Source organism: Hippopotamus amphibius, chromosome 7 (genome assembly GCF_030028045.1).
Source record: "Hippopotamus amphibius kiboko isolate mHipAmp2 chromosome 7, mHipAmp2.hap2, whole genome shotgun sequence".
In the NCBI taxonomy this organism is placed as follows: domain Eukaryota; kingdom Metazoa; phylum Chordata; class Mammalia; order Artiodactyla; family Hippopotamidae; genus Hippopotamus; species Hippopotamus amphibius.
Genome location: NC_080192.1, coordinates 76,715,109 through 76,740,245, shown reverse-complemented (window position 1 = coordinate 76,740,245; position 25,137 = coordinate 76,715,109). Strand labels below are relative to the sequence as shown.

Here is a 25,137-nt window from a genome sequence, read left to right as displayed (position 1 = left end):
CTGGGTCAGCACTGCAAGAGGCAGGGACCAGGTTGGTCTCATCCATCCCTGTATCCCCAGGCCTCATAAGTGCCTGCCCATGCTGAGTATGCAGTCAACATGAGTAGACAGGTTGGTGTGTCTGCTTCACTACTTTGGGCCAGTTAATAAATTTACCTGATACATAATACATGTTCTCAATTCCAAATTGGGGATTAAATGAGGTAATTCTGATGACATGCTACATGCCCGATAAGTAATTGCATCTGTTAACTCCAAATTCAAGTAATAGAAAGCTCAAGCACTTGTATTTTCTAGCTCAATGGCAACCATGGAAGATGATACGGTGGTAGTTGGTGACTCTTAACCAAAGCTCATCATTTTTACTCTTCTTGCTCCTTCCATTGCTCCTTCTCTACTGCCTCTTCCTTCACATGCTCTGGTAGCTGCTCCATCCCCCTATGGTAACATTTAGCAGCAGGATCAGGGATTTTGATAAGGATTACAGTAAATCCGTAGATTGCCTTGGCTAGTATGGACATCATAACAATAATGTCTTTCAATCCATGAACATGGGATGACTTGCCATTTACTGGTGCTGTCTTCAATCTTTCAGCAACATTTAAAAAAATTTTTTTGGCTGTGTTGGGTCTTTGTTGCTGCGTGTGGGCCTTCTCTAGTTGCAGAGAGCCGGGACTACTCTTCGTTGCAGTGCACAAGCTTCTCATTGCGGTGGCTTCTCTTGTTGAGCAGCACAAGCTCTAGGCATGCGGGCTTCATTAGTTGTGGCACATGTGCTCAATAGTTATGGCTTTCAGGATCTAGAGCTCAGGCTCAGTAGTTGTGGCACAGGGGCTTAATAGCTCCGAGACATGTGGGATCTTCCCGGACCAGGGATGGAACCTGTGTCCCCCGCATTGGCAGACAGATTCTTAACCACTGTGCCACCAGGGAAGCCCTCCGCAACATTTTTTAGTTTTTGGGGTACAAGTCTTTTTTGTCTCTTGGTTAAATTTATTCCCAGGTACTTCATTCTTTTTGATGCTATTGTAAATGGAATTGTTTTCTTAATTTCCTTTTTGGAGTGTTCATTCTTAGTTTATAGAAACAACTGATTTTTGTGTGTTCATTTTGTGTTCTGCAACTTTGCCGAATTCATTTATTTCTTCTAACAGTTTTGCATGTGTGTGTGTGTAGGGGGGGTGGATCTTTAGGATTTCCTACATATAAGATCATGTCATCTGTGAACAGAGATCATTTTATCTCTTCCTTTTCAACTTGGATGCCCTTTATTTTCCTTGCCTGTGTTCTCTGGCTAGGACTTCAATACTATGTTCAATAGATGTGGTGAGAGTGTCTTTTCCTGATCTTAGAGGAAAAGCTTTCAGTTTTTCACTGTTGAGTTTGATGTTAGCTGTGGGATTTTCATATATAGCCTTTATTATATTGAGGTACTTTTTCTCTATTTCTAGTTTTTTTAGGTTTTTTTTTTTTAATTTTATTTATTTATTTATTTATTATTTTTGGGGGGGTACACCAAGTTCAATCATCTGTTTTTATACACATATCCCCATATTCCCTCCCTTCCTTGACTCCCCCCCCCTCAAGTCCCCCCCAACCTCCCCACCCCAGTCCTCTAAGGCATCTTCCATCCTCAAGTTGGACTCCCTTTGTTATACAACAACTTCCCACGGACTATCTGTTTTACAGTTGGTAGTATATATATGTCTGTGCTACTCTCTCGCTTCGTCTCAGCTTCCCCTTCACCCCCCGCCCCCTCCCAAACCTCGAGTTCTCCAGTCCATTCTCTGTATCTGCGTCCTTGGTCTTGTCATTGAGTTCATCAGTACCATTTTTAGATTCCGTATATGTGAGTTAGCATACAATATTTGTCTTTCTCTTTCTGACTTACTTCACTCTGTGTGACAGACTGTAGTTCTATCCACCTCATTACATATAGCTCCATCTCATCCCTTTTTATAGCTGAGTAATATTCCATTGTATATATATGCCACATCTTCTTTATCCATTCATTTGTTGATGGGCCATTTATGTTGCTTCCATGTCCTGGCTACTGTAAATAGTGCTGCAATAAACATTACAGTACAATTTCTTTTGGGATTATGGTTTTCTTTGGGTATATGCCCAGTAGTGGGATTACTGGATCATATGGTAGTTCTATTTGTAGTTTTTTAAGGAACCTCCAAATTGTTTTCCATAGTGGCTGTACCAACTTACATTCCCACCAACAGTGCAGAAGAGTTCCCTTTTCTCCACACCCTCTCCAACATTTGTTGTTTCCAGATTTTGTGATGATGGCCATTCTGATTGGTGTGAGGTGATACCTCATTGTGGCTTTGACTTGCATTTCTCTCATGATGAGTGATGTTGAGCATCTTTTCATGTGCTTGTTGGCCATCTGTATGTCTTCTTTGGAGAAACGTCTATTTAGGTCTTCTGCCCATTTGTGGATTGGGTTATTTGCTTTTTTGGTATTAAGCTGTATGAGCTGCTTGTATATTTTGGAGGTTAATCCTTTGTCCATTGTTTCATAGGCAACTATTTTTTCCCATTCTGAGAGTTGCCTTTTAGTCTTGTTTATGGTCTCTTTCGCTGTGCAAAAGCTTTTAAGTTTCATGAGGTCCCATTTGTTTATTCTTAATTTTATTTCCATGATTCTAGGAGGTGGGTCAAAAAGGATCTTGCTTTGATGGATGTCATAGAGTGTTCTGCCTATGTTTTCCTCTAGGAGTTTGATAGTGTCTGGCCTTACATGTAGGTCTTTAATCCATTTGGAGTTGATTTTTGTGTATGGTGTTAGGAAGTGTTCTAATTTCATTCTTTTACATGTTGCTGTCCAATTTTCCCAGCACCACTTCTTGAAGAGGCTGTCTTTTTTCCATTGTATATTCGTGCCTCCTTTGTCAAAGATAAGGTGCCCATATGTGTTTGGGCTTACTTCTGCATTCTCTATTCTATTCCATTGATCTTCCTTTCTATTTTTGTGCCAGTACCATACTGTCTTGATCACTATGGCCTTGTAGTAGAGTTTGAAGTCAGGAAGCCTGATTCCACCCACTCCATTTTTCCTTCTCAAGATTGCTTTGGCTATTCGGGGTCTTTTGTGTTTCCATACAAATCGTAAGATTTCTTGCTCTAGTTCTGTGAAAAATGCCATTGGTAATTTGATCGGGATTGCATTGAATCTGTAAATTGCTTTGGGTAGTACAGTCATTTTCACGATGTTGATTCTTCCAATCCAGGAACATGGTATGTCCCTCCATCTGTTTGTGTCGTCTTTGATTTCTTTCATCAATGTCTTAAAGTTTTCTGCATACAGATCTTTTGCCTCCTTAGGCAGGTTTATTCCTAGGTGTTTTATTCTTTTTGTTGCAATGGTGAATGGGAGAATTTCCTTAATTTCTCTTTCTGCTCTTCCGTTGTTAGTGTGTAGGAATGCAAGAGATTTCTGTGCATTAATTTTGTATCCTGCTACTTTACTAAACTCATCAATGAGTGCTAGCAGTTTTCTGGTAGAGTCTTTAGGGTTTTCTATATATAATATCATGTCATCTGCAGAGAGTGACAATTTTACTTCTTCTTTTCCGATTTGGATTCCTTTTATTTCTTTTTCTTCTCTGATTGCTGTGGCTAAAACTTCCAAAACTATGTTGAATAATAATGGTGAGAGTGGACACCCTTGTCTTGTTCCTGTTCTTAGAGGGAATTCTTTCAGTTTTTCCCCATTGAGAACGATGTTGGCTTTTGGTTTTTCATATATGGCTTTTATTATGTTGAGGTAATTTCCTTCTATGCCCATTTTCTGGAGGGCTTTCATCATAAATGGATGTTGAACTTTGTCAAAAGCTTTTTCTGCATCTATTGAGATGATCATATGGTTTTTATCCTTCAATTTGTTGATAAGATGTATCACGTTGATTGATTTGCGTATATTGAAGAATCCTTGCATCCCAGGGATAAACCCCACTTGATCATGGTGTATGATTTTTTTAATGTGCTGTTGCAGTCTGTTAGCTAGTATTTTGTTGAGGATTTTTGCATCTAAATTCATCAGTGATATTGGTCTGTAGTTTTCTTTTTTTGTGACATCTTTGCCTCGTTTTAGTATCAGGGTGATGGTAGCCTTGTAGAATGAGTTTGGGAGTGTTCCGCCTTCTGCAATATTTTGGAAGAGGTTGAGAAGGATAGGTGTTAGCTCTTCTCGAAATGTTTGATAGAATTCGCCCGTGAACCCATCTGGTCCTGGGCTTTTGTGTGTTGGGAGATTTTTAATCACTGCCTCAATTTCCATACTTGTGATTGGTCTGTTCATGGTTTCTATTTCTTCCTGGTTCAGTTGGAAGATTGTATTTTTCTAAGAATTTGTCCATTTCTTCCAGGTTATCCAATTTAGTGGCATATAGTTGCTTGTAGTAGTCTCTCATGATCTTTTGTATTTCTGAGGTGTCCGTTGTTACCTCTCCTTTTTCATTTCTAATTCTGTTGATTTGCATCTTCTCCCTTTTTTTCTTGATGAGTCTGGCTAATGGTTTATCAATTTTGTTAATCTTCTCAAAGAACCAGCTTTTAGTTTTATTTATTTTTCTTATGGTTTCTTTCCTTTCTTTTTCATTTATTTCTGCTCTGATCTTTATGATTTCTTTCCTTCTGCTCACTTTGGGGTTTCTTTGTTCTTCTTTCTCTAGTTGTTTTAGGTGTAAGGTTAGGTTGTTTATTCGATCATTTTCTTGTTTCTTAAGGTAGGACTGTATTGCTATAAACTTCCCTCTTAGAACTGCTTTTGCTGCGTCCCATAGGTTTTGGGTTGTTGTGTTTTCGTTGTTGTTTGTTTCTAGATATTTTTTGATTTCCTCTTTGATTTCTTTAGTGATTTCTTGGTTGTTTAAGAGTGAATTGTTTAGCCTCCATGCGTTTGTATTTTTTGCAGTTTTTTTCGTGTAATTGATATCTAGTCTCATGGCGTTGTGGTCTGAGAAGATGCTTGATATGATTTCAGTTTTCTTGAATTTGCTGAGGTTTGATTTGTGACCCAAAATGTGATCTATCCTGGAAAATGTTCCATGTGCACTTGAGAAGAAAGTGTAGTCTGTCGTTTTTGGATGGAATGTCCTATAAATATCAATGAAGTCGAGATGGTCTAATGTGTCATTTAAAGCTTGTGTGTCTTTATTTATTTTCTGTTTGGATGATCTGTCCATTGATGTAAGTGGGGTGTTCAAGTCTCCCACTATTATTGTGTTACTGTCGATGTCCCCTTTTATAGCTGTTAGCATTTGCCTTATGTATTGAGGGGCTCCTATATTGGGGGCATAGATATTTACCATTGTGATATGTTCTTCTTGAATGGATCCCTTGATCATTATGTAGTGTCTTTCCTTGTCTCTTTTAATAGTCTTTACTTTCAAGTCTAATTTGTCTGATATGAGTATTGCTACTCCAGCTTTCTTTTGACTTCCATTTGCATGGAATATCTTTTTCCATCCCTTTCCTTTCAGTCTATATGTATCCCTTGGTCTGAAGTGGGTTTCTTGTAGGCAGCATATAGAAGGGTCTTGTGTTTGTATCCATTCAGCCAGTCTGTGTCTTTTGGTTGGAGCATTTAATCCATTTACATTTAAGGTGATTATTGACATGTGTGTTCCCATTACCATTTTCTTAATTGTTTTGGGTTTGTATTTGTAGGTGTTTTCCTTTTCTTGTGTTTCCTACTTAGAGACGTTCCTTTAGCACTTGTTGTAAGTCTGGTTTGGTGTTGCTGAATTCTCTTAACTTTTGCTTGTCTGGAAAGGTTTTGATTTCTCCCTCAAATCTGAATGAGATTCTTGCTGGGTAGAGTATTCTTGGCTGTAGGTTTTTCTCTTTCAGGACTTTCAGGATATCCTGCCATTCCCTTCTGGCCTACAGAGTTTCTGTAGAAAGGTCAGCTGTTATCCTTATGGGTTTTCCCTTATATGTTATTTGTTGCTTTTCTCTTGCTGCTTTTAATATTTTTTCTTTGTGTTTGATTGTCATTAGTTTGATTAATATGTGTCTTGGTGTATTTCTCCTTGAGTTTATTCTGTATGGGACTCTCTGTGCTTCTTGGACTTAGTTAATTATTTCCTTTCCCATGTTGGGGAAGTTTTCCACTAGAACCTCTTCAAATATTTTCTCAGACCCTTTCTTGTTTTCTTCTTCTTCTGGGATGCCTATAATTCAAATGTTGGTATGCTTAATGTTATCACTAAGGTCTCTGAGGCTGTCTTCTATTCTTTTTATTCTTTTTTCTTTTTCCTGCTCTGTTGCATTTATTTCCCCTATTCTATCTTCCAACTCACTTATTCGTTCTTCTGCCTCAGTCATTCTGCTGGTTATAGCATCTAGAGTATTTTTAATTTCAGTTATTTTGTTATCCATTGCTGTTTGTTTTTCTGAGTTCTTATGATCTGTTTCTTGTACTTTCTCTATTTTGTTATCGCGATTTTGTATCATTTTTATTATCATTACTCTAAATTCTTTTTCAGGCATTTTTCCTATTTCCTCCTCATTTATTTGATCTTGTGGGTTTTTTTCCTGCTCCTTTGCCTGCATGGTGTTTCTTTGTTTCCTCATGGTTGTCCAGACTTTTGGGGTTGCTTGTCCTGGCAATTGAGGTGTTTATAGAAGACTGTCCGAGCCTCAGACTAATGTCCAAGTATTGGATTAAACAAATATTAAGTCTAGGAAGCACATGCATGTATAAGACACACAATTACTGAATCCATTAGGACATAAGGCTCTGGAAAGACCTGACAGAACCCAGTATGCTACCAGATATTCAAAGAGAAACCCAACAGAAATTGACAACTGAAACAGAACAAATCAGAGACAAAAGCAAAAGCAAACAAACAAATAACACCTTACACATACAAACACTAATCCAGGGAGATTTTGTAAGCTAGGATCAAATATAGAGAAGAGCTAGAGTACCACCAGATAGAATGGAGATTCTCAGAATGAAATTGGACAGTTGTACTAAGAACTAAGATAAAGACAAAATCCTAATATTAAATACCAAGGTGGTGCATCATCTGGAGAATAGAGCAAGGAGTCTGAGCAGATTGATAGTGTTGCTTATAAGTATGTTAAGATAAAATAAACTTAAATAGCTGGAAGAAAGGGGAACAGAAGAGCATAGTGTGGTTGGAAATATGGAAATAAAAAGAAAGGAATAGAAATGTATAAAAGATAGGGATGAAAGGAAAGTATGAGAGATATATTGTCCGTACTACCAAAAACTTAGCTAGATATAGAAGTATATAAAAAGGCAAAAAAATGAAAAAAGAATAAAAAATATCATTAAAAAATTATGTTATAAAACTTGTAGATCCCTTAGGACTAAGATCGTAATTAATAAAGAAAAAAAAAGAGAGAGAGAGAAAAATCCAGAACCGATCCCAGAATGGACCAGTTCAATAGGATTGATACTAATATTTCTGTTTCCTTAGAGTCTCAGCTGTAAGTGTCCTTCTACTCGCCTTGGGTTTTTTTGCATTATTCTGTGACCAGCAGAGGTTCCTTTATTGTTCATCTGTAAGCATCGGTGTGTGGGGAGGGAGAGGATACAATAGTGGCTCCTTCCCCTGGGAGTGAGTGAGCAGTGGCGCACTGTTGTTTTAGTCGGGCTTGGAGGTGCCTGTTGCAGAGGGACGCCAGTGGCTCAGGTGTAAACAGAAAGTCTTAGAGTTGGGCCTTTCTTGGGTTTTTTGTTTGTTTGTTTGTTTTCTCAGCAGCCTCCCTGCTGCTGGCGTTGCAAGGGGTTTTAATCTAGCCCCGCCCGAGTACCTGAGGGTGCTTGTTATCCCTGAGCGCCTTAGGTGGCCCGCAGGGCATCTCTCCACTGCCTGTTGCAGAGGCCCGGAAAGAGAGAGAGAGAGAGGCTATGCACGCGGCTCCTCCCCCCGCCCCCCCCCCACCCGTGAGCTTGCAGCTTCCAGCCGCCATCATGGCCAGGCAGCTCTCAGGGGCAGGCCCTCCTCGCCGCGGACCTCTTCCCTCCTGTCCTCTCAGTCCGTCACCTTATTGGCAACAATGTTTCTCACCCTGAACCAGCTCTCTGGTTCCCACACTCCTGCTCCCAGACCCTCTGTTCAGCTGTGGATCGACGTCTCAGTCCCGGAACGCTGTGCTGCGGTGTGGACCCTCCGTGTGTTTCTCACTCCCTCCCGTCTGCCACAGCTCCGCCGCTTCACCCTCTTTGAGCCGTCGTAGATGCCTCCCTACCGGTTATGTCGGGCTCCTTGCGGTCCTTTCTGGTGTCCAAGGCCATCTGCTGGTGTTCAGCTGGTTCTCTGTGGGAATTATTGCGTGCTTCGGTGCATTCCCAATGCATCTGTGGAGAGGGATGCATTCCACGTCCCTCTACTTCACTGCCATCTTTTTCCCTCTAGGTTTTTTTTTTTTTAATGATAAAAGGGTATTGAGTTTTGTCAAATGGTTTTTCTGCCTCAGTTGAGATGATCATGTGGTTTTTTCCTTCATTCTGTTGATCTGACATTTTTATAAAGCCAGACTATATCAAAATCAAGAAACAAGGCTAACGAAGGTTTGTTCACCTTTAAGGAATTGGCTGGTCTGGGATGGGCAGTTTGACATTAATATTAAAGGAGACCTAAATATTAGACCCAGCTCTAGCAAAGGCCTGCAACTTCTTTCCTCTGTTAAATATATTTTTAAATTTCTCCCATCATTTCCCATTATGTACTGTGTACAAGTGGTAAATGTTAATTGGTTAATTAAATATTTTAGCTCCCTTTTCATAGTAATCGTCAATAAGAAATAACTTCCCAAGTACATGATGAGTTATTCTGTGTGGGGTAGAATATGCTGTTTAAAACTCAGCTATGGAAGGCAGGAACACAGCTCAATGTGTTTGTCCTCTGTGGCAGGAATATTGACCAATAATCATTTATTTGATTTCTGTGAAGAATGAGAGATTTTTAATTTAGGAAGAGGCCAAGTCCTTATGGATGAAATGATGGTTGTATCTGGAGTGATTCACTTTGAAATAAGCTAGTGGGAGTGGGAGGGGAGAAGGGGTAAAGATGAGCAAGAGTCACCATGTATTAAGCTCATTATACATTCTCTATATTTTCCTATCTGTTTGAAATTTTTCATAATAAAAAGTTCAAAAAAGAAACAGTGTAAATAAATGATGGTGCAGCTATATATCAAAATATTATGTAGCCATTATAATAATACATCAAGAAGTCAGGCTTACTAATATGCATGTGTGCTTGTGCACATAAATATTTGCATTAAAAAATTGGAAGGAAATACATTAAAACATTGACTGTGGTTCATCATCCTTGATTGGTGGGATAATGGGTGATTTTCATTCTCTGTGTCTTCCAAACTTTCTACAGTGAACAAGAGAAAAACATAATTTCTGAAAATTTTTTTTCAAAGAAAGAACCAAATCTGCATTGTGTAAATTGCTGAAGCATTTTCCAGCTTTCAGTTTTCCATTAAATGGCTCTGGTCAGTGACTAGACAAACACCAATGTGGCTACTAATCTTGAGCTGTGGACATGTTTTTGGCCTCTACTGACCTGGAATCTGTCTTTGCCGGGGTCGTGGGCAAAAGGCAGTCACCACCATTTCAGTCACTGTTAACTTCCGTTAGACTTGTTCCTCTAACATGACTTTCTATCTGATTTTAGTGACTTGGACATGATTTCCACAAGGGTGATGGACATTAAGCTTCGGGAGGCCGCGGAAGGCCTTGGGGAAGACAGCACAGGTAAGGCCCTCACTTCCCCTGCCCTGGGAGGAGCCCTTGTTGGCTTGTGGGGCTGGGAGAGGGGCTGCTGGAGAAAGGCCTTTGGGTTCTCCGTGTGGACAGTGGATTCAGTTCACAGGGTGTTCAGACACCCCCAGACTCCTCACATGTGGCCATGCTCCTTTGTTTCTCTGTCAGACGCAGGGAAGTGGGGGAGGTAAGTCATTTCCCTCGTTCCTGGAGCTGAACATGTCCCCAAGTTTGGTTGACTTGAAAGCAAAGGAAGAGAGATGCAATCAAATTATTTATCATCCAGGGACATCCAGAAGGTTCAGTAGGATGTTGGGCAAAGTATTGGATGGTCTAATCATCCAGAAGAAATAATAATATCAAGAGAGAGCCTTTGATTCCTCTTTTATGGCTTTTATTCTCCTTCAGGAGGCCTTTATTGCACTTTCTACTGAGCTAAATTCTAAGCCCATAAGTCATCATTTCATAACACATTCCAGGTGTTACCCAGTTATGGAATTAGTTTGTTATCCATAGAGTGCTGTGTATGTCTTGTTAGAGTTGTAAAAGTGACATTAGAAAACATTGATCTCCCCACATGTGCCTTTCCCCATGTCAGCCATTTTTACTCACCTTATTTTGGTGACAAAGCTCTCCATCTTTCTCTTGTTTTTAAGTCAAAGTGCTGGTGGTGATTTTCTTTGAGGTAGTTCAGGGGAACAGCTTCCAATAATATTAAATCCTAGCTCTTAACTCTTACCTTCAGATACTAATTTCATTAAAGAGTTTATTTCATTTATTACAGATTGATTTTCCGTATTATTCTATGTTAGGACTACTTCTCCTCTGTCACATTTCGATGCAGTGGGAATTGTCTTCTCAACAAATGGTGCTATTTGGACATTCTTATGTAAAAAAATGAATTTTGAGAGTTCAAAGTTTATTTGAACTCAAATGAGTATACAAAAATTAATTTTAAATCTATCATAGGCACAAATGTAATACTATAAATCCTTTTAAAGAAAATATAGGAGAAAATATTTATGACTTAGGATTAGATAAGAGTTCTTAGATGTGACCCCTCAGTCCCTAAAAGAAAAAGTTGATAAATTGGACTTTATCAAAATTTAAAACTTTTGCTCTGTGAAAGACACTATTAAGAAGATGAAAAGTCAGGTCACAGACTGAGAGACAATATTTGCAAATCACATTTGACAAGAGTGCTTAAAATTCAAAGTAAGAAAACTAACAACCCAATTAAAAATAGGCAAAAGATTTTTAAAGATGCTTTACTTAAGAAGATACACAGATGGCAAAAAAGCACAAAAAAAAGTGCTCAACATCAATAGTTATTAGTTAATGCAAATTAAAACTACAATGAGATACCACTATACATCTGTTAGAAAGGCAAAACAGAAACAGAAACAAATGCTGGTGAGGATGCAGCACAACTGGAACTCTCATATATTGATGATGAAAATGGAAATGGTACAGCCACTTTGGAAAGTATTTTATCAGTTTCTTATAAAATTAAACACATGCTTATTCTGTGACCCACCAATCCCACTCCTAGGTATTTACCTAAGAAAAATGAAACCTTATGTTTACGCAAAAGCCTATAGCAGTTTTATTTTCGTTTCCCACTTTGTTTATATCTATACAATGAACCTGTACTCAGCAATAATAAGAAACAAGCTATTGATTGATGTAACAGCATGGATGAATCTCTAATACATAGTGATAAGTGAAAAAAAGAGCCAGAATCAAAAGGATACACACTGTGACTTCCCCGGTGGTTCAGGGGTTAAGACTACATGCTCCCAATGCAGGGGACACGGGTTCGATCCCTGGTCTATGAACTAAAATCCCGTTTGCCACAGGGCATGGCCAAAAAAAAAAAAAAATGAGGATGCATACTGTCTGAATCACCATATATGACCTTCTGGAAAAGGCAAAACTATAAAAACAAGAAGATATCTGTGGTCTCCAGAGGTTAAAGATAGGGGAAGGGTTTCATGTATCTTGATTTTGGTGGTGATTATTCAACTCTGTGTACACCAAAAAAGAGTGAATTTTACAGATGTAACTCTTAAAACAACTTTAAAATGATGTACCAGATTTGAAAAACAAGTGGGTTTTTTAGAAATAAATAAAACTGTTACAATTAAAAATTAAGTGGATTAGGGACTTCCTAGGTGGTGCAGTGGTTGAGAATCTGCCTCAGTGCAGGAGACACGGGTTCAATCCCTGCTCTGGGAGGATCCCACATACCGCGAAGCAGCTAAGCCCATGTGCCACAACTATTGAGCCCATGTGCTGCAACTACTGAAGCCCACGTGCCTAGAGCCCGTGCTCCACAAACAAGAGAAGCCACCACAATGAGGAGCCTGTACATCACAATGAAGAGTAGCCCCTGCTCACCACAACTAGAGAAAGCCTGTGTGCAGCATCGAAAAACCAACGTGGCCAATAAATAAATAAATAAAGTGGATGAGATTAATAGCAGATTATATCAGCTCAAGATAGATTACAAGAGAGTATACAGAATGCTTCATGTAATGATAAAAAGAAGGAAAATACAGAAAGAGGACAAGAAACACAGAGATAAGTGAAAGGGCGTAACACACACTTAAGCATCCTCTCAGGAGAGGAGAGAATAGCTGAGAATTTTCTGGAATTGATTTAAAAAAAAAAAGATGACCCAATCCACAGATTTAAGAAACTGAATGAATCCTAAGAAGGATAAATAAAAGGAAACCCAAACAGAATGAAAATATAGAAAACCAAAGGCAAAAATGAAAAATCTTAAAATTAGTCTGAGAAAAAAGATTACCTTCAAAGGAGCAAAAAAACTGACTTCTTGACCACATGACAGAAACCACAAAACAGGAAATAATGTCTTCAATATTATTGAAAGCATGACTTAGAAAAAATAATCGCCAACCTAGAATGTTATTCCTAGGAAAATGATATTTCAGGAACGAAGAAGAAACAAAGGCATTTTCAGATAAAAACTGAGTTTGTCACCAGGAGACCCTCCTATTCTAAAGGAAACTGCCTTCAGGTGGAAGCAAAATCATCGTTGATGGAGGATTTGGACACAGGAAGGAATGAGAAGCAAAGTAAACGAGAAACAAGCAGACACATCTAAATGAACATGGAATAATATTTTAAAGATCAGAATGAAGACAATAGGGCATAAAAATAGCATTAAAGTATTCTAACTTTCTTGTTTTGTCCCGTAATAGAATGTATGGTATTGTATAATTTCTAGGGTAACCCCTGAAAGAACAGAGATAAAAGGCAAAGTTTACAAACTAGAAGTGGGAAAAAATGGAATAATTTTTTAAATTATTTATTTATTTATTTATATATTTATTTATTTTATTGGCTGTGTTGGGTCTTCATCGCTGCACACGGGCTTTCTCTAGTTGTGGCGGTGGGGGCTACCCTTCATTGTGGTGCACAGGCTTCTCATTGCCGTGGCTTCTCTTGTTGTAGAGCATGGGCTCTAGGCATGTGGGCTTCAGTAGTTGCGGCACATGGGCTCAATAGTTGTGGCTCACAGGCTCTAGAGCACAGGCTCAATAGTTGTGGCGCACAGGCTTAGTTGCTCCGCGGCATGTGGGCAGGGATCGAACCCATGTCCCCTGCATTGGCAGGCAGATTCTTACCCACTGCGCCACCTAGGAAGTCCCAAAAATGGAATAATTTTTTAAAGTCAATTAATCCAAAAGACAGCAAGAAAGGAGGTTAAGAAAAACCACAGAGGTGGTAGACTTGTTTTTATTAACATATCAGTAATTAGAATGTGTCCAGTAGCTAATTACATTAATTGTTCCAGTTAGAAGTTAAAGATCAATTTGGCTTCCTAAAACTCAAAATCTCTTAAATATAGGGATTCAGAAAAGTTGAAAGTAAAAGGATAGAAAAAAATGAATCTTGCAACACTGGGCCAAGTGATGCTGGCATAGCTGTATCAATAGCAGTCAAAATAAAATTTAAGGCAAAAGCATTACTAAAAATAGAGGATCATTTCCGAAAAGGTTCACTTCCCCAGGAAGATATTAATTTTTACCTTTCTATGACATTTATCAACATAATGTCAAAAGTTATAGAATAGAAATTGACAAAGATAAATCTACATTCAGAGTGGGTTATTTTTAATACACCTAATAGATAGGACAAATGTATTAAAAATTAAAGACATAAAGTACTTGGACAATTAAAAATAAAGAGGCCTTATCCTAATCGATGTATATAGAACACTGAAGGAAATACATTATTTTCAAGCACTCTCGGAACATTTACAAATTTATGGTAAGCCCTAAAGCAAGTCTCGACGAATTTGAATGGATTCAAATCATGCAGAATATGTTCTGTGACCATAGCTCAATTACTGGGCTAGAGCTCAGTAACAAAGATAATAAGAAAATCCCCAAGTGTTTGAATATTTAGACATACTTTTTCTCAATAACCTATAGGTCTAAGGAGGTGTTATAATGAAAATTAGAAAATACCTTCAACCAAATAGTAAGGAAACTGCACATCAAAATGTGTAGATGCAGGGACTTCCCTGGTGGTCCACTGGTTAAGACTCCACACTCCCAATGCAGGGGACCCGGGTTTGTCCCCTGGTCAGGGAACCAGATCCCGCATGCCACAGCTAAGAGCCCATGTGCTGCAACTAAAAGACCCTGTGTGCTGCAACTAAGACCAGGCACAGACAAGTAAATAAAGAAATAAACATTTTAAAAAAATGCAGATGCAGCTAAAACAGATTTAGAAGGAAATGCATTGCCTTAAATGTGTATATTATAAAAACAGAACGCCTAAAAATTAATTAGCCAAGTGTTCATCTCAAGAAGTTTAAAAAGATAGCAATGTAAACCTGAAGAAAGTAGGAGGAAGGAAAGGAAAACCAGAACAGAAATTAGTACAATAAAAAAATAAACATTCAGTAGAGAGAATTAACAAAGCCAAACTTTTTTTTAAACTTTTTATTTTTTTATTTTTTACAATAAACTGCATATATTTAGAGTGTAAAATTTGGCATCCCAATCTCCCAATTCATCCCCCCCCCAACCCTCCCCTCTTTCCCCACTTGGTGTCCATATGTTTGTTCTCTACATCTGTGTCTCTATTTCTGCCTTGCAAACCAGTTGATTTGTACCATTTTTCTATAGTCCACATATATGTGTTAATATACAATATTTGTTTTTCTCTTTCTGACTCACTTCACTTTGTATGACAGTCTCTAGGTCCATCCAGGTCTCCAAAAATGTCCCAGTTTCATTGCTTTTTACAGCTGAGTAATATTCCATTGTGTGTATGTACCACATCTTCTTTATCCATTCATCTGTTGATGGACATTTAGGTTGCTTCCATGTCCTGGCTATTGTAAATAGTGCTGCCATGAACATTGGAGTGCATGTGTCTTTTTGGTGTTCTCTGGGTATATGCCCAGTAGTGGGATTGCTGGGTCATATGGTAATTCTATTTTTAGTTTTGCACGGAACCTCCATACTGTTCTCCATAGTGGCTGTATCAATTTACATTCCCACCAGCAATGCAAGAGCGTTCCCTTTTCTCCACACCCTCTCCAGCATTTACTGTTTGTAGATTTTCTGAGGATGCCCATTCTAACTGGTGTCAGGTGATACCTCATTGTCGTTTTGATTTGCATTTCTCTAATAATTAGTGATGCTGAGCAGCTTTTCATGTGCCTCTTGGCCATCCTTATGTCTTCTTTGGAGAAATGCCTATTTAAGTCTTCTGCCCACTTTTTGATTGGGTTGTTTGTTTTTTTGATATTGAGCTGGATGAACTGTTTATATATTTTGGAGATTAATCCTTTGTCTGTTGATTCATTTGCAAATATGTTTTCCCATTCTGAGGGTTGTCTTTTCGTCTTGCTTATAGTTTCCTTTGCTGTGCAGAAGCTTTGAAGTTTCATTAGGTCCCACTTATTTATTTTGTTTTTATTTCCATTATTCTAGGGGGTGGATCAACAAAGATCTTGCTGTTATTTACGTCGAAGAGTGTTCTTCCTATGTTTTCCTCTAGGAGTTTTATAGTGTCTGGCCTTACATTGAGGTCTTTTATCAATTTTGAGTTTATTTTTGTGTATGGTGTTAGGGAGTGTTCTAATTTCATTCTTTTACATGTAGCTGTCCAGTTTTCCCAGCACCGCTTATTGAAGAGACTGCCTTTTCTCCTTTGTATATCCTTGGCTTCTTTGTCATAGATTAGTTGACCATAGTTTATCTCTGGGCTTTCTATCCTGTTCCATTGATCTATGTTTCTGTGTTTGTGCCAGTACCATACTGTCTTGATCACTGTAGCCTTGTAGTATAGCCTGAAGTCGGGAAGCCTGATTCCCCCAACTCCATCTTTCCTTCTCAAGATTGCTTTGGCTATTCGGGGTCTTTTGCATTTCTATACAAATCGTAAAATTTCTTGTTCTAGTTCTGTGAAAAATGCCATCGGTAATTTGATTGGGATTGCATTGAATCTATAAATTGCTTTCAGTAATATAGTCATTTTCACAACGTTGATTCTTCCAATCCAAGAACATGGTATGTCCCTCCATCTGTTTGTGTCTTCTTTGATTTCTTTCATTAGTGTCTTATAGTTTTCTGAGTACAGGTCTTTTACCTCCTTGGTTAGGTTTATTCCTAGGTATTTTATTCTTTTTGTTGCAATGGTGAATGGGATTGTTTCCTTAATTTCTCTTTCTGATCTTTCATTGTTGGTGTATAGAAATGCAAGAGATTTCTGTGTGTTAATTTTGTATCCTGCAACTTTACCAAGTTCATTGATGAGCTCAAGTAGTTTTCTGGTGGCATCTTGAGGATTTTCTATGGATAGTATCATGTCCTCTGCAAACAGTGACAGTTTTACTTCTTCTTTTGCAATTTGGATTCCTTTGATTTCTTTTTCTTCTCTGATTGCTGTGGCAAGGACTTCCAAAACTGTGTTGAATTGTAGTGGCGAGAGTGGACATCCTTGTCTTGTTCCTGATCTTAGAAAGAATGCTTTCAGCTTTTCACCATTGAGAATGATGTTTGCTGTGGGTTTGTCATATATGGCCTTTATTATGTTGAGGTAGGTTCCTCTGTGCCCACCTTCTGGAGAGTTTTTATCATAAATGGGTGTTGAATTTTGTCAAAAGCTTTTTCTGCATCTATTGAGATGATCATGTGGTTTTTATCCTTCAGCTTGTTAATGTGGTGTATCACATTGATGGATTTGCGTATATTGAAGAATCCTTGCATTCCAGGGATAAACCCCACTTGATCATGGTGTATGATCCTTTTCATGTGTTGTTGGAGTCTGTTAGCTAGTATTTTGTTGAGGATTTTTGCATCTAAATTCATCAGTGATATTGGTCTGTAGTTTTCTTTTTTTTTTTCGTATTTTTGTCTGGTTTTGGTATCAGGGTGATGGTGGCTTCATAAAATGAGTTTGGGAGTGTTCCTTCCTCTGCAATGTTTTGGAAGAGTTTGAGAAGGATGGGTGTTAGCTCTTCTCTAAATGTTTGATAAAATTCACCTGTGAAGCCATCTGGTCCTGGTCTTTTGTTTGTTGGGAGACTTCTAATCACAGTTTCAATTTTATTACTTGTGATTGGTCTGTTCATATTTTCTATGTCTTCCTGATTCAGTCTTGGAAGGTTATACCTTTCTAAGAATTTGTCCATTTCTTCCACGTTGTCCATTTTATTGGCATATAGTTGCTTGTAGTAATCTCTCATGGTGCTTTTCATTTCTGCGGTGTCTCTTGTAACTTCTCCTGTTTCATTTCTAATTTTATTGATTTGAGTCCTCTCCCTCTTTTTCTTGATGAGTCTTGCTAGAGGTTTATCAATTTTATTTATCTTCTCAAAGAACAAGCTTTTAGTTTTATTGATTTTTGCTATTGTTTTCTTTGTTTCTATTTCATTTATTTCTGCTCTGATCTTTATGATTTCTCTCCATCTACTAACTTTGGGTTTTGTTTGCTCTTCTTTCTCTCGTTTCTTTAGGTGTAACGTTAGAGTGTTCATTTGGGATGTATCTTGTTTCTTGAGGTAGGATTGTATCGCTATAAACTTCCCTCTTAGAATTGCCTTTGCTGCATCTCATAGGTTTTGGATCATTGTGTTTTCATTGTCGTTTGTCTCTAGGTATTTTTTGATTTCTTCAGTGATCTCTTGGTTATTGAGTAGTGTATTGTTTAGCCTCCAAGTGTTTGTGTTTTTGACAGTTTTTTTCCTGTAATTGATTTCTAATCTCATAGCGATGTGGTCAGAAAAGATGCTTGATATGATTTCAATTTTCTTGAATTTACCAAGGCTTGATTTATGACCCAAGATGTGATCTATCCTGGAGAATGTTCCATGTGCACTTGAGAAGAATGTGTAATCTGCTGTTTTGGGATGTAATGTCCTATAGATATCTATTAAATCCAGCTGATTTATTGCATCATTTAAAGCTTGTGTTTCCTTATTAATTGTCTGTCTGGATGATCTGTCCATTGGTGTAAGTGGGGTGTTAAATTCCCCCACTATTATTGTGTTACTGTCGATTTCCTCTTTCATAGTTGTTAGCATTTGCCTTATGTATTGAGGTGCTCCTATATTGGGTGCATATATATTTATAATTGTTATCTCTTCTTCTTGGATTGATCCCTCGATCTTTATGTAGTGTCCTTTCTTGTCTCTTGTAACATTTTTTATTTTAAAGTCTATTTTATCTGATATGAGTATCGCTACTCCAGCTTTCTTTTGATTTTCATTTGCATGGAATATCTTTTTCCATCCCCTCACTTTCTATCTGTATGTGTCCCTAGGTCTGAAGTGGGTCTCTTGTAGACAGCATATATATGAGTCTTGTTTTTGTATCCATTCAGCCAGTCTATGTCTTTTGGTTGGTGCATTTAGTCCATTTACATTCAAGGTAATTATCGATATGTATGTTCCAATTACCATTTTCTTAATTGTTTTGTTGTTATTTCTGTAGGTCCTTTTCTTCTGTTTCCTGCTTAGAGAAATTCCTTGGGCATTTGCTGTAGGACTGGTTTGGTGGTGCTGAATTCTCCTATCTGTTGCTTGTCTGTAAAGCTTTTGATTTCTCCGTTGAATCTGAATGAGATCCTTGCTGCGTAGAGTATTCTTGGTTGTAGGTTCTTCCCTTTCATCACTTGAAATATATCATGCCACTTCCTTCTGGCTTGTAGAGTTTCTGCTGAGAAATCAGCTGTTAACCTGATGGGAGTTCCCTTGTATGTTATTTGTCATTTTTCCCTTGTTGCTTTTAATAACTTTTCTCTGTCTTTAATGTTTGTCCATTTGACTGCTATATGTCTTGGCGTGTTTCTCCTTGGGTTTATCCTGCCTGGGACTCTCTGCACTTCCTGGACTTGGGTAGCTATTTCCTTTCCCATGTTAGGGAAGTTTTCAACTATAATCTCTTCCAGTATTTTCTCAGGTCCTTTCTCTCCCTCTTCTCCTTCTGGGACCCCTATAATGCGAATGTTGCTGTGTTTAACGTTGTCCCAGAGGTCTCTTAGGCTGTCTTCAGTTCTTTTCATTCTTTTCTCTTTATTCTTTTCTGCATCAGTGATTATCACCTTGCTGTCTTCCAGGTCACTTATTCGTCCTTCTGCCTCAGTTAATCTGCTATTGGTTCCTTCTAGTGTATTTTTCATTTCACTTTTTGTGTTGCATATCTCTGTTTGTTTGTTCTTTAATTCTTCTAGGTCTTTGGTAAACTTTTCAATCTTTGCATCCAGTCTTTTTTCAAAGTCCTGGATCATCTTCACCATCATTATTCTGAATTCTTTTCCCAGAAGAGTGCCTAACTCCTCTTCATTTAGTTGTTTTTCTGGTGTTTTGCCTTGTCCCTTCATCTGGTACAAAGTCTTTTGCCTTTTCATTTTCTCTATCTTTCTGTGGCTGTGATTTTCAGTTCCACAGGATGAAATACTGCTGATACTGCTTGATTCTGCTGTCTGCCCTCTTGTGGAGGAAGCTGTCTAGGAGGCTGGTGGGTGCTTCCTGGTGGGCGGGACTGATGGTGGGTTGGGCTGGGTGGGTGGAGCTCAGTAAAACTTTAATCCGATTTGGTGGGTGGAGCTCAGTAAAACTTTAACCTGCTTGTCTGCCAATGGGTGGGGCTGTGTTCCCACCCTGGTGGTTGTTTGGCCTGAGGCGACCCAGCCCTGGAGCTTACAGGCTCTTTGGTGGAGCTAATGGTGAACTCTGGAAGGGCTCACACCAATGAGCACTTCTCAGAACCCCTGCTGCCAGTGCCCCTGTCTCCTCGGTGATCCGCAGCTGCCCCCCACCGCTGCAGGCAACCCTCCAACACCAGAAAGTAGGTCTGGTTCTGTCTCCTATGGGGTCACTGCTCCTTCCCCCTGGGTCCTGGTGAGCACACTTTTTTGTGTGCCCTCCAAGAGTGGAGTCTCCTTTTCCCTCAGTCCTGTGGAGGTCCTGCAATCAAATCCTGCTGGCTTTCAAAATCTGATTCTCTGGGGATTCCTCCTCCCGTTGCTGGACCCCCAGGTTAGGAAGTCTGACTTGGGGCTCAGAACCCTCAGGACTTCTGCAGTATAACTGTTCTCCAGCTTGTGAGTCACCCACCTAGCATTTATGGGATTTGATTTTAACGTGATTGTGCCCCTCCTACCATCTCATTGCGGCTTCTCCTTTGTCTCTGGATGTGGGGTGGTGTTTTTCGGTGAGTTCCAGTGTTTTTCTGTTGATGGTTGTTCAGTAGTTAGTTGTAATTCCGGTGCTCTTGCAAGAGGGAGTGAGCGCACATCCTCCTACTCCACCATCTTGATTCTTCCAAACTTTTTTTTAAGGCAGATGAAATTGACAGACCTCCGGTATAATTGATTCAGGAAAAAAGAAGGGACAGATAATATCAAGGCTGAGAAAAGAGGCTTTATTATAGACAGTATGGATGCTAAACTAATAAGAGGATATTATTTTTATTTATTTATTTATTTTTTAATTATTTTCTGGGGGGTACACCAAGTTCAATCATCTGTTTTTATACACATATCCCCGTATTCCCTCCCTTCCTTGACTCCCCCCCCTTCAAGTCCCCCCCACCCTCCCCGCCCCAGTCCTCTAAGGCATCTTCCATCCTCAAGTTGGACTCCCTTTGTTATACAACAACTTCCCACGGACTATCTATTTTACAGTTGGTAGTATATATATGTCTGTGCTACTCTCTTGCTTCGTCTCAGCTTCCCCTTCACCCCCTGCCCCCTCCCAAACCTCGAGTTCTCCAGTCCATTCTCTGTATCTGCATCCTTGTTCTTGTCACTGAGTTCATCAGTACCATTTTTAGATTCTGTATATGTGAGTTAGCATACAATATTTGTCTTTCTCTTTCTGACTTACTTCACTCTGTATGACAGACTGTAGTTCTATCCACCTCATTACATATAGCTCCATCTCATCCCTTTTTATAGCTGAGTAATATTCCATTGAATATATATGCCACATCTTCTTTATCCATTCATTTGTTGATGGGCATTTAGGTTGCTTCCATGTCCTGGCTATTGTAAATAGTGCTGCAATAAACATTATGGTACAAGTTTCTTTTGGGATTATGGTTTTCTTTGGGTATATGCCCAGGAGTGGGATGACTGGATCATATGGTAGTTCTATTTGTAGTTTTTTAAGGAACCTCCAAATTGTTTTCCATAGTGGCTGTACCAACTTACATTCCTACCAACAGTGCAGGAGAGTTCCCTTTTCTCCACACCCTCTCCAACATTTGTTGTTTCCAGATTTTGTGATGATGGCCATTCTGATCAGTGTGAGGTGATACCTCATTGTGGCTTTGACTTGCATTTCTCTGATGATGAGTGATGTTGAGCATCTTTTCATGTGTTTGTTAGCCATCTGTATGTCTTCTTTGGAGAAATGTCTGTTTAGGTCTTCTGCCCATTTGTGGATTGGGTTATTTGCTTTTTTGGTATGAAGCTTCATGAGCTGCTTGTATATTTTGGAGGTTAATCCTTTGTCCGTTGTTTCATAGGCAATTATTTTTTCCCATTCTGAGGGTTGCCTTCTAGTCTTGTTTATGGTTTCTTTCGCTGTGCAAAAGCTTTTAAGTTTCATGAAGTCCCATTTGTTTATTCTTGATTTTATTTCCATGATTCTAGGAGGTGGGTCAAAAAGGATCTTGCTTTGATGTATATAAGAGGATATTATTAACAACTATATGCCAATGCATTTGAAAATGTGGGAAATAAAGACAAATTTCTAGAAAAATGAAACAATAAAACAGATTCAAGAAGTAGAAAACTGAAATAGTTCCTATAACCATTAAAGAAATTGAATGCAAAGGCCTAGCAGCCTAACAGATATATACAAACGGGCCCCCAGTGGATGGCCAACTAATCATGGCAAATCAAACAGAAGTATTCAGTGGCTGTACTGTGGGTCTTTGCAGCCACTCCCTTTAATCCTGATGCACCATCTTTGACTGTAAAGGATCCTGGGACTGTGTGTTTGTTCAGATCTTCAGGGATGCATACCTATTTGTCAACTAAGCAAAAGCCAGGTGGTGTCCTGGCAGATGCAGAAAACTCTGAAGAGCTTTTCCAAATAATAAACTCTCTCTGAGACCCATCAGTCACCAACATAAACATTTGGAGATGATAAAGGTAAGGAAACTTCCACTAGAAGTTAAGAAAAGTTGGCTGTAGAACTTATTTCCTTTTTGGCAGGGACCTGTTCTACCTAAGGTAATGTAGGTACTCCAACTTTACAGTAGTCCTAAGAAATTCTACACATTAAGGCAAGATCATATAAACCTCCCAAGGAGGGCATGAATATAGACAAAATAGAAAGGTCCTGGTTTTTTTAAAAGGAATTCAGCTTACAAAATGATTTACTTATAAAACGAATCAACCGTCAGCAAATTTTCAGGATATATTAGACAGCATCCCGGTAACCTGTGATGTTCCATCCTTCCGTTGTTAGTTCTCATATTCAGAAGGAAAGGAATGAACTTCCGCTGAGCTGCCGAAATCACAGAATCTTGGATATGATGGAATTTGTGAGTGAGAATGAAGGAGACATCAGAGAAGAGGTCACGAAATGTTTCAAAGTGTAGATTGTGACAATCCAGGAAGCATGGCAGAGTCGGGCTCAGTGCTGCCACCACCATTTGAAGGTTTTCCTCCCCCAAAATTGTTAGCTCATCATAGTGTTTGGCACTTCAAGGGCCCCTCTTGCCTATGAGGCTGGGCCTCCTCTGATTGTCCGTGGTACCCACATCCATGCTTAGTGAAGCACTTGAGGATTGTTTTTTTAAATTATTTTATTGAAGTATAGTTAATTTACAGTGTTGTGTTAATTTCTGCTATACAGCAGACTGATTCATTTTTATATGTGTGTGTGTGTGGCCAAAAAGTTCGTTTGGTTAATGAATACATTGTTCAATAAAGTTCTTGGTGAAAATGAAAATGTCTTATTTTCACTTAAAACCAAACTAACTTTTTGGCCAACCCTATATATATGTATCTCCATATATTCTTAGCACTTGAGGATTATTTTGAAAGATAATTTGAGTTATCATTTATGGCCTTTACCACATCAGGACTTTTTGCTTTTGACTGTTTTTATTTTAGGGATTAAAATCTGATTTCATTTATACAATGGAACCGTACTTAGCAATTTAGGAAAAGAGGAAGAATGCAGAATGCATGCATCATCATGCAAAATGCCAAAAGCAGTATATGGAGGGAAAGAAGCCACACACAAGAGTATATGCTGTACGATTCTACCTATACAGGGTGTGCTGTGTGAATTCAAGAATGGGCAAAACAAATGTATGGTAATGGACATAAGAGTGGTTGCATCAAAACAATAAACTCTTCAGAAATAACTTGAACCAAGGAAGTGAAACCTATGTTAAAAATTGTTGATTTCAAGTAAGAGGGAAGTTGCTTGTGTCTTGATCCTGTGGTCATGCTCCAAAGCTTTCTTGGCTCTTTTATTCGATGTCCAAAATAGACAGAAATCAAGATTTGCTTTCAGGTGTGTAAAAACGGTATGCTGTGTGCTTCACATCCTTCTGTGTGGTAAAAGGACTTTTCGGGAGCAAATAATTGATGCATGGACAGAATCTTACTTTCTGTCTTCATACGCATCTCATACATCTTTGGTAAATACTCACACTCAAATTCTTTCTGCATAGGAAAGAAAAAGTCCAAATTCAAAACGTTTAAGAAGTTCTTTGGGAAGAAGAAGAGAAAGGAATCGCCTTCTTCCACAGGAAGTAGCACCTGGAAACAAAGTCAGGCGAAGAACGAGGTCATTGCCATCGAGTCAGGGCCAGTGGGCTACGACTCAGAGGATGAGCTGGAGTAAGTTGCCTTTTCCATTCTTTGGGCTTGTGGGTTTCAAGGAGAGGGAGGGGGCAGAGAAGGACCCAAATACTTGGGCTCATTGTCATGGTAACTCGATGGATTTCTGAGCCTACTTTTCTCCTGGGTAATTCCATTGGAGGTTCTTCCATAGGAGTGGTGTTTTCTGTCTTCTCGTACATAGGGATGGAGAAAGTTGGGGAGGGGGTAACATTATCACATACCTGTTATTTTCCAGGTGTGTATATATTAAACGTCTACATAACTATGGGAAAGGAGGTAAGATATACCATTTTATAAATGAGCAGACCAAGCTTTAGATAAATTTTGGAAAATTTGCCCAATGTCCTATAGCTGGAAGTGGCAAGATTAGAATGTAATCCCTGATTTAATTTGACTTCAAACTCCTCTGAGGACCTGGATACTATACCAGAAAAATACATCTCTCTAAGTCTAAACCTTGAGTAACCTAATAAGAAAAATTTCCGTTGGAGAGAGAGGGGAGTAGGGGGAAGGCTACTTGCTGTTCAGTCTTAGAAAAATCATCCAAAAATATTGTTAGGTTGCAAGGCAAAAGTGAAACATAGATGTAGAGAACAAACGTATGGACACCAAGGAGGGAGAGCAAGGAGTGGGTGGAATGAATTGGGAGATTGGAGTTGACATGTATACACTAATATGTATAAAGTAGTTATCTAATAAAAACATTAATTTAAAAAAACCCAAAATATTGGTAGGAAGAACAGACCAATAGGTGTGAAATATGGGGAAGTCTAGTGAAGAAATCCTAATTTTTTGACTTGTACTTCATCAAAATATAGTTACAGTACATATGCTTTGGTTATTCCAGCAGTTATTTCTGTGAGTAAAAGGGAAAAACAAACACCAGATTTGTTGCCATGCCAGGTTTTATGTTTCTTTTAAACAACGTTGGCACCTTAATTTGAGGATAAAACGCTTCAGGAGGCACAGTGACACTGGGGATTGGGAAACGGACCACGCTGAGATGG

At 38.8% G+C, this 25,137-nt stretch overlaps 1 protein-coding gene across 6 annotated transcripts in view; it reads left to right on the top strand.

Annotated features, from left to right (window-relative positions):
* The window catches only part of CRACDL (CRACD like), a 144,016-nt gene that overhangs the window by 79,784 nt on the left and 39,095 nt on the right, over positions 1-25,137 (top strand). For 5 of the 6 annotated variants that reach the window (XM_057743322.1, XM_057743320.1, XM_057743319.1 and 2 more), the window contains exons 2-3: positions 9,681-9,760; positions 23,959-24,127. In XM_057743322.1, coding sequence (XP_057599305.1) covers positions 9,691-9,760; positions 23,959-24,127 — 239 coding nt within the window. In that variant the 5' untranslated portion in view covers positions 9,681-9,690. Of the gene's footprint in view, positions 1-9,680; positions 9,761-23,958; positions 24,128-25,137 lie in introns of those variants that run through there. The other variant, XM_057743324.1, reaches the window with a different exon arrangement.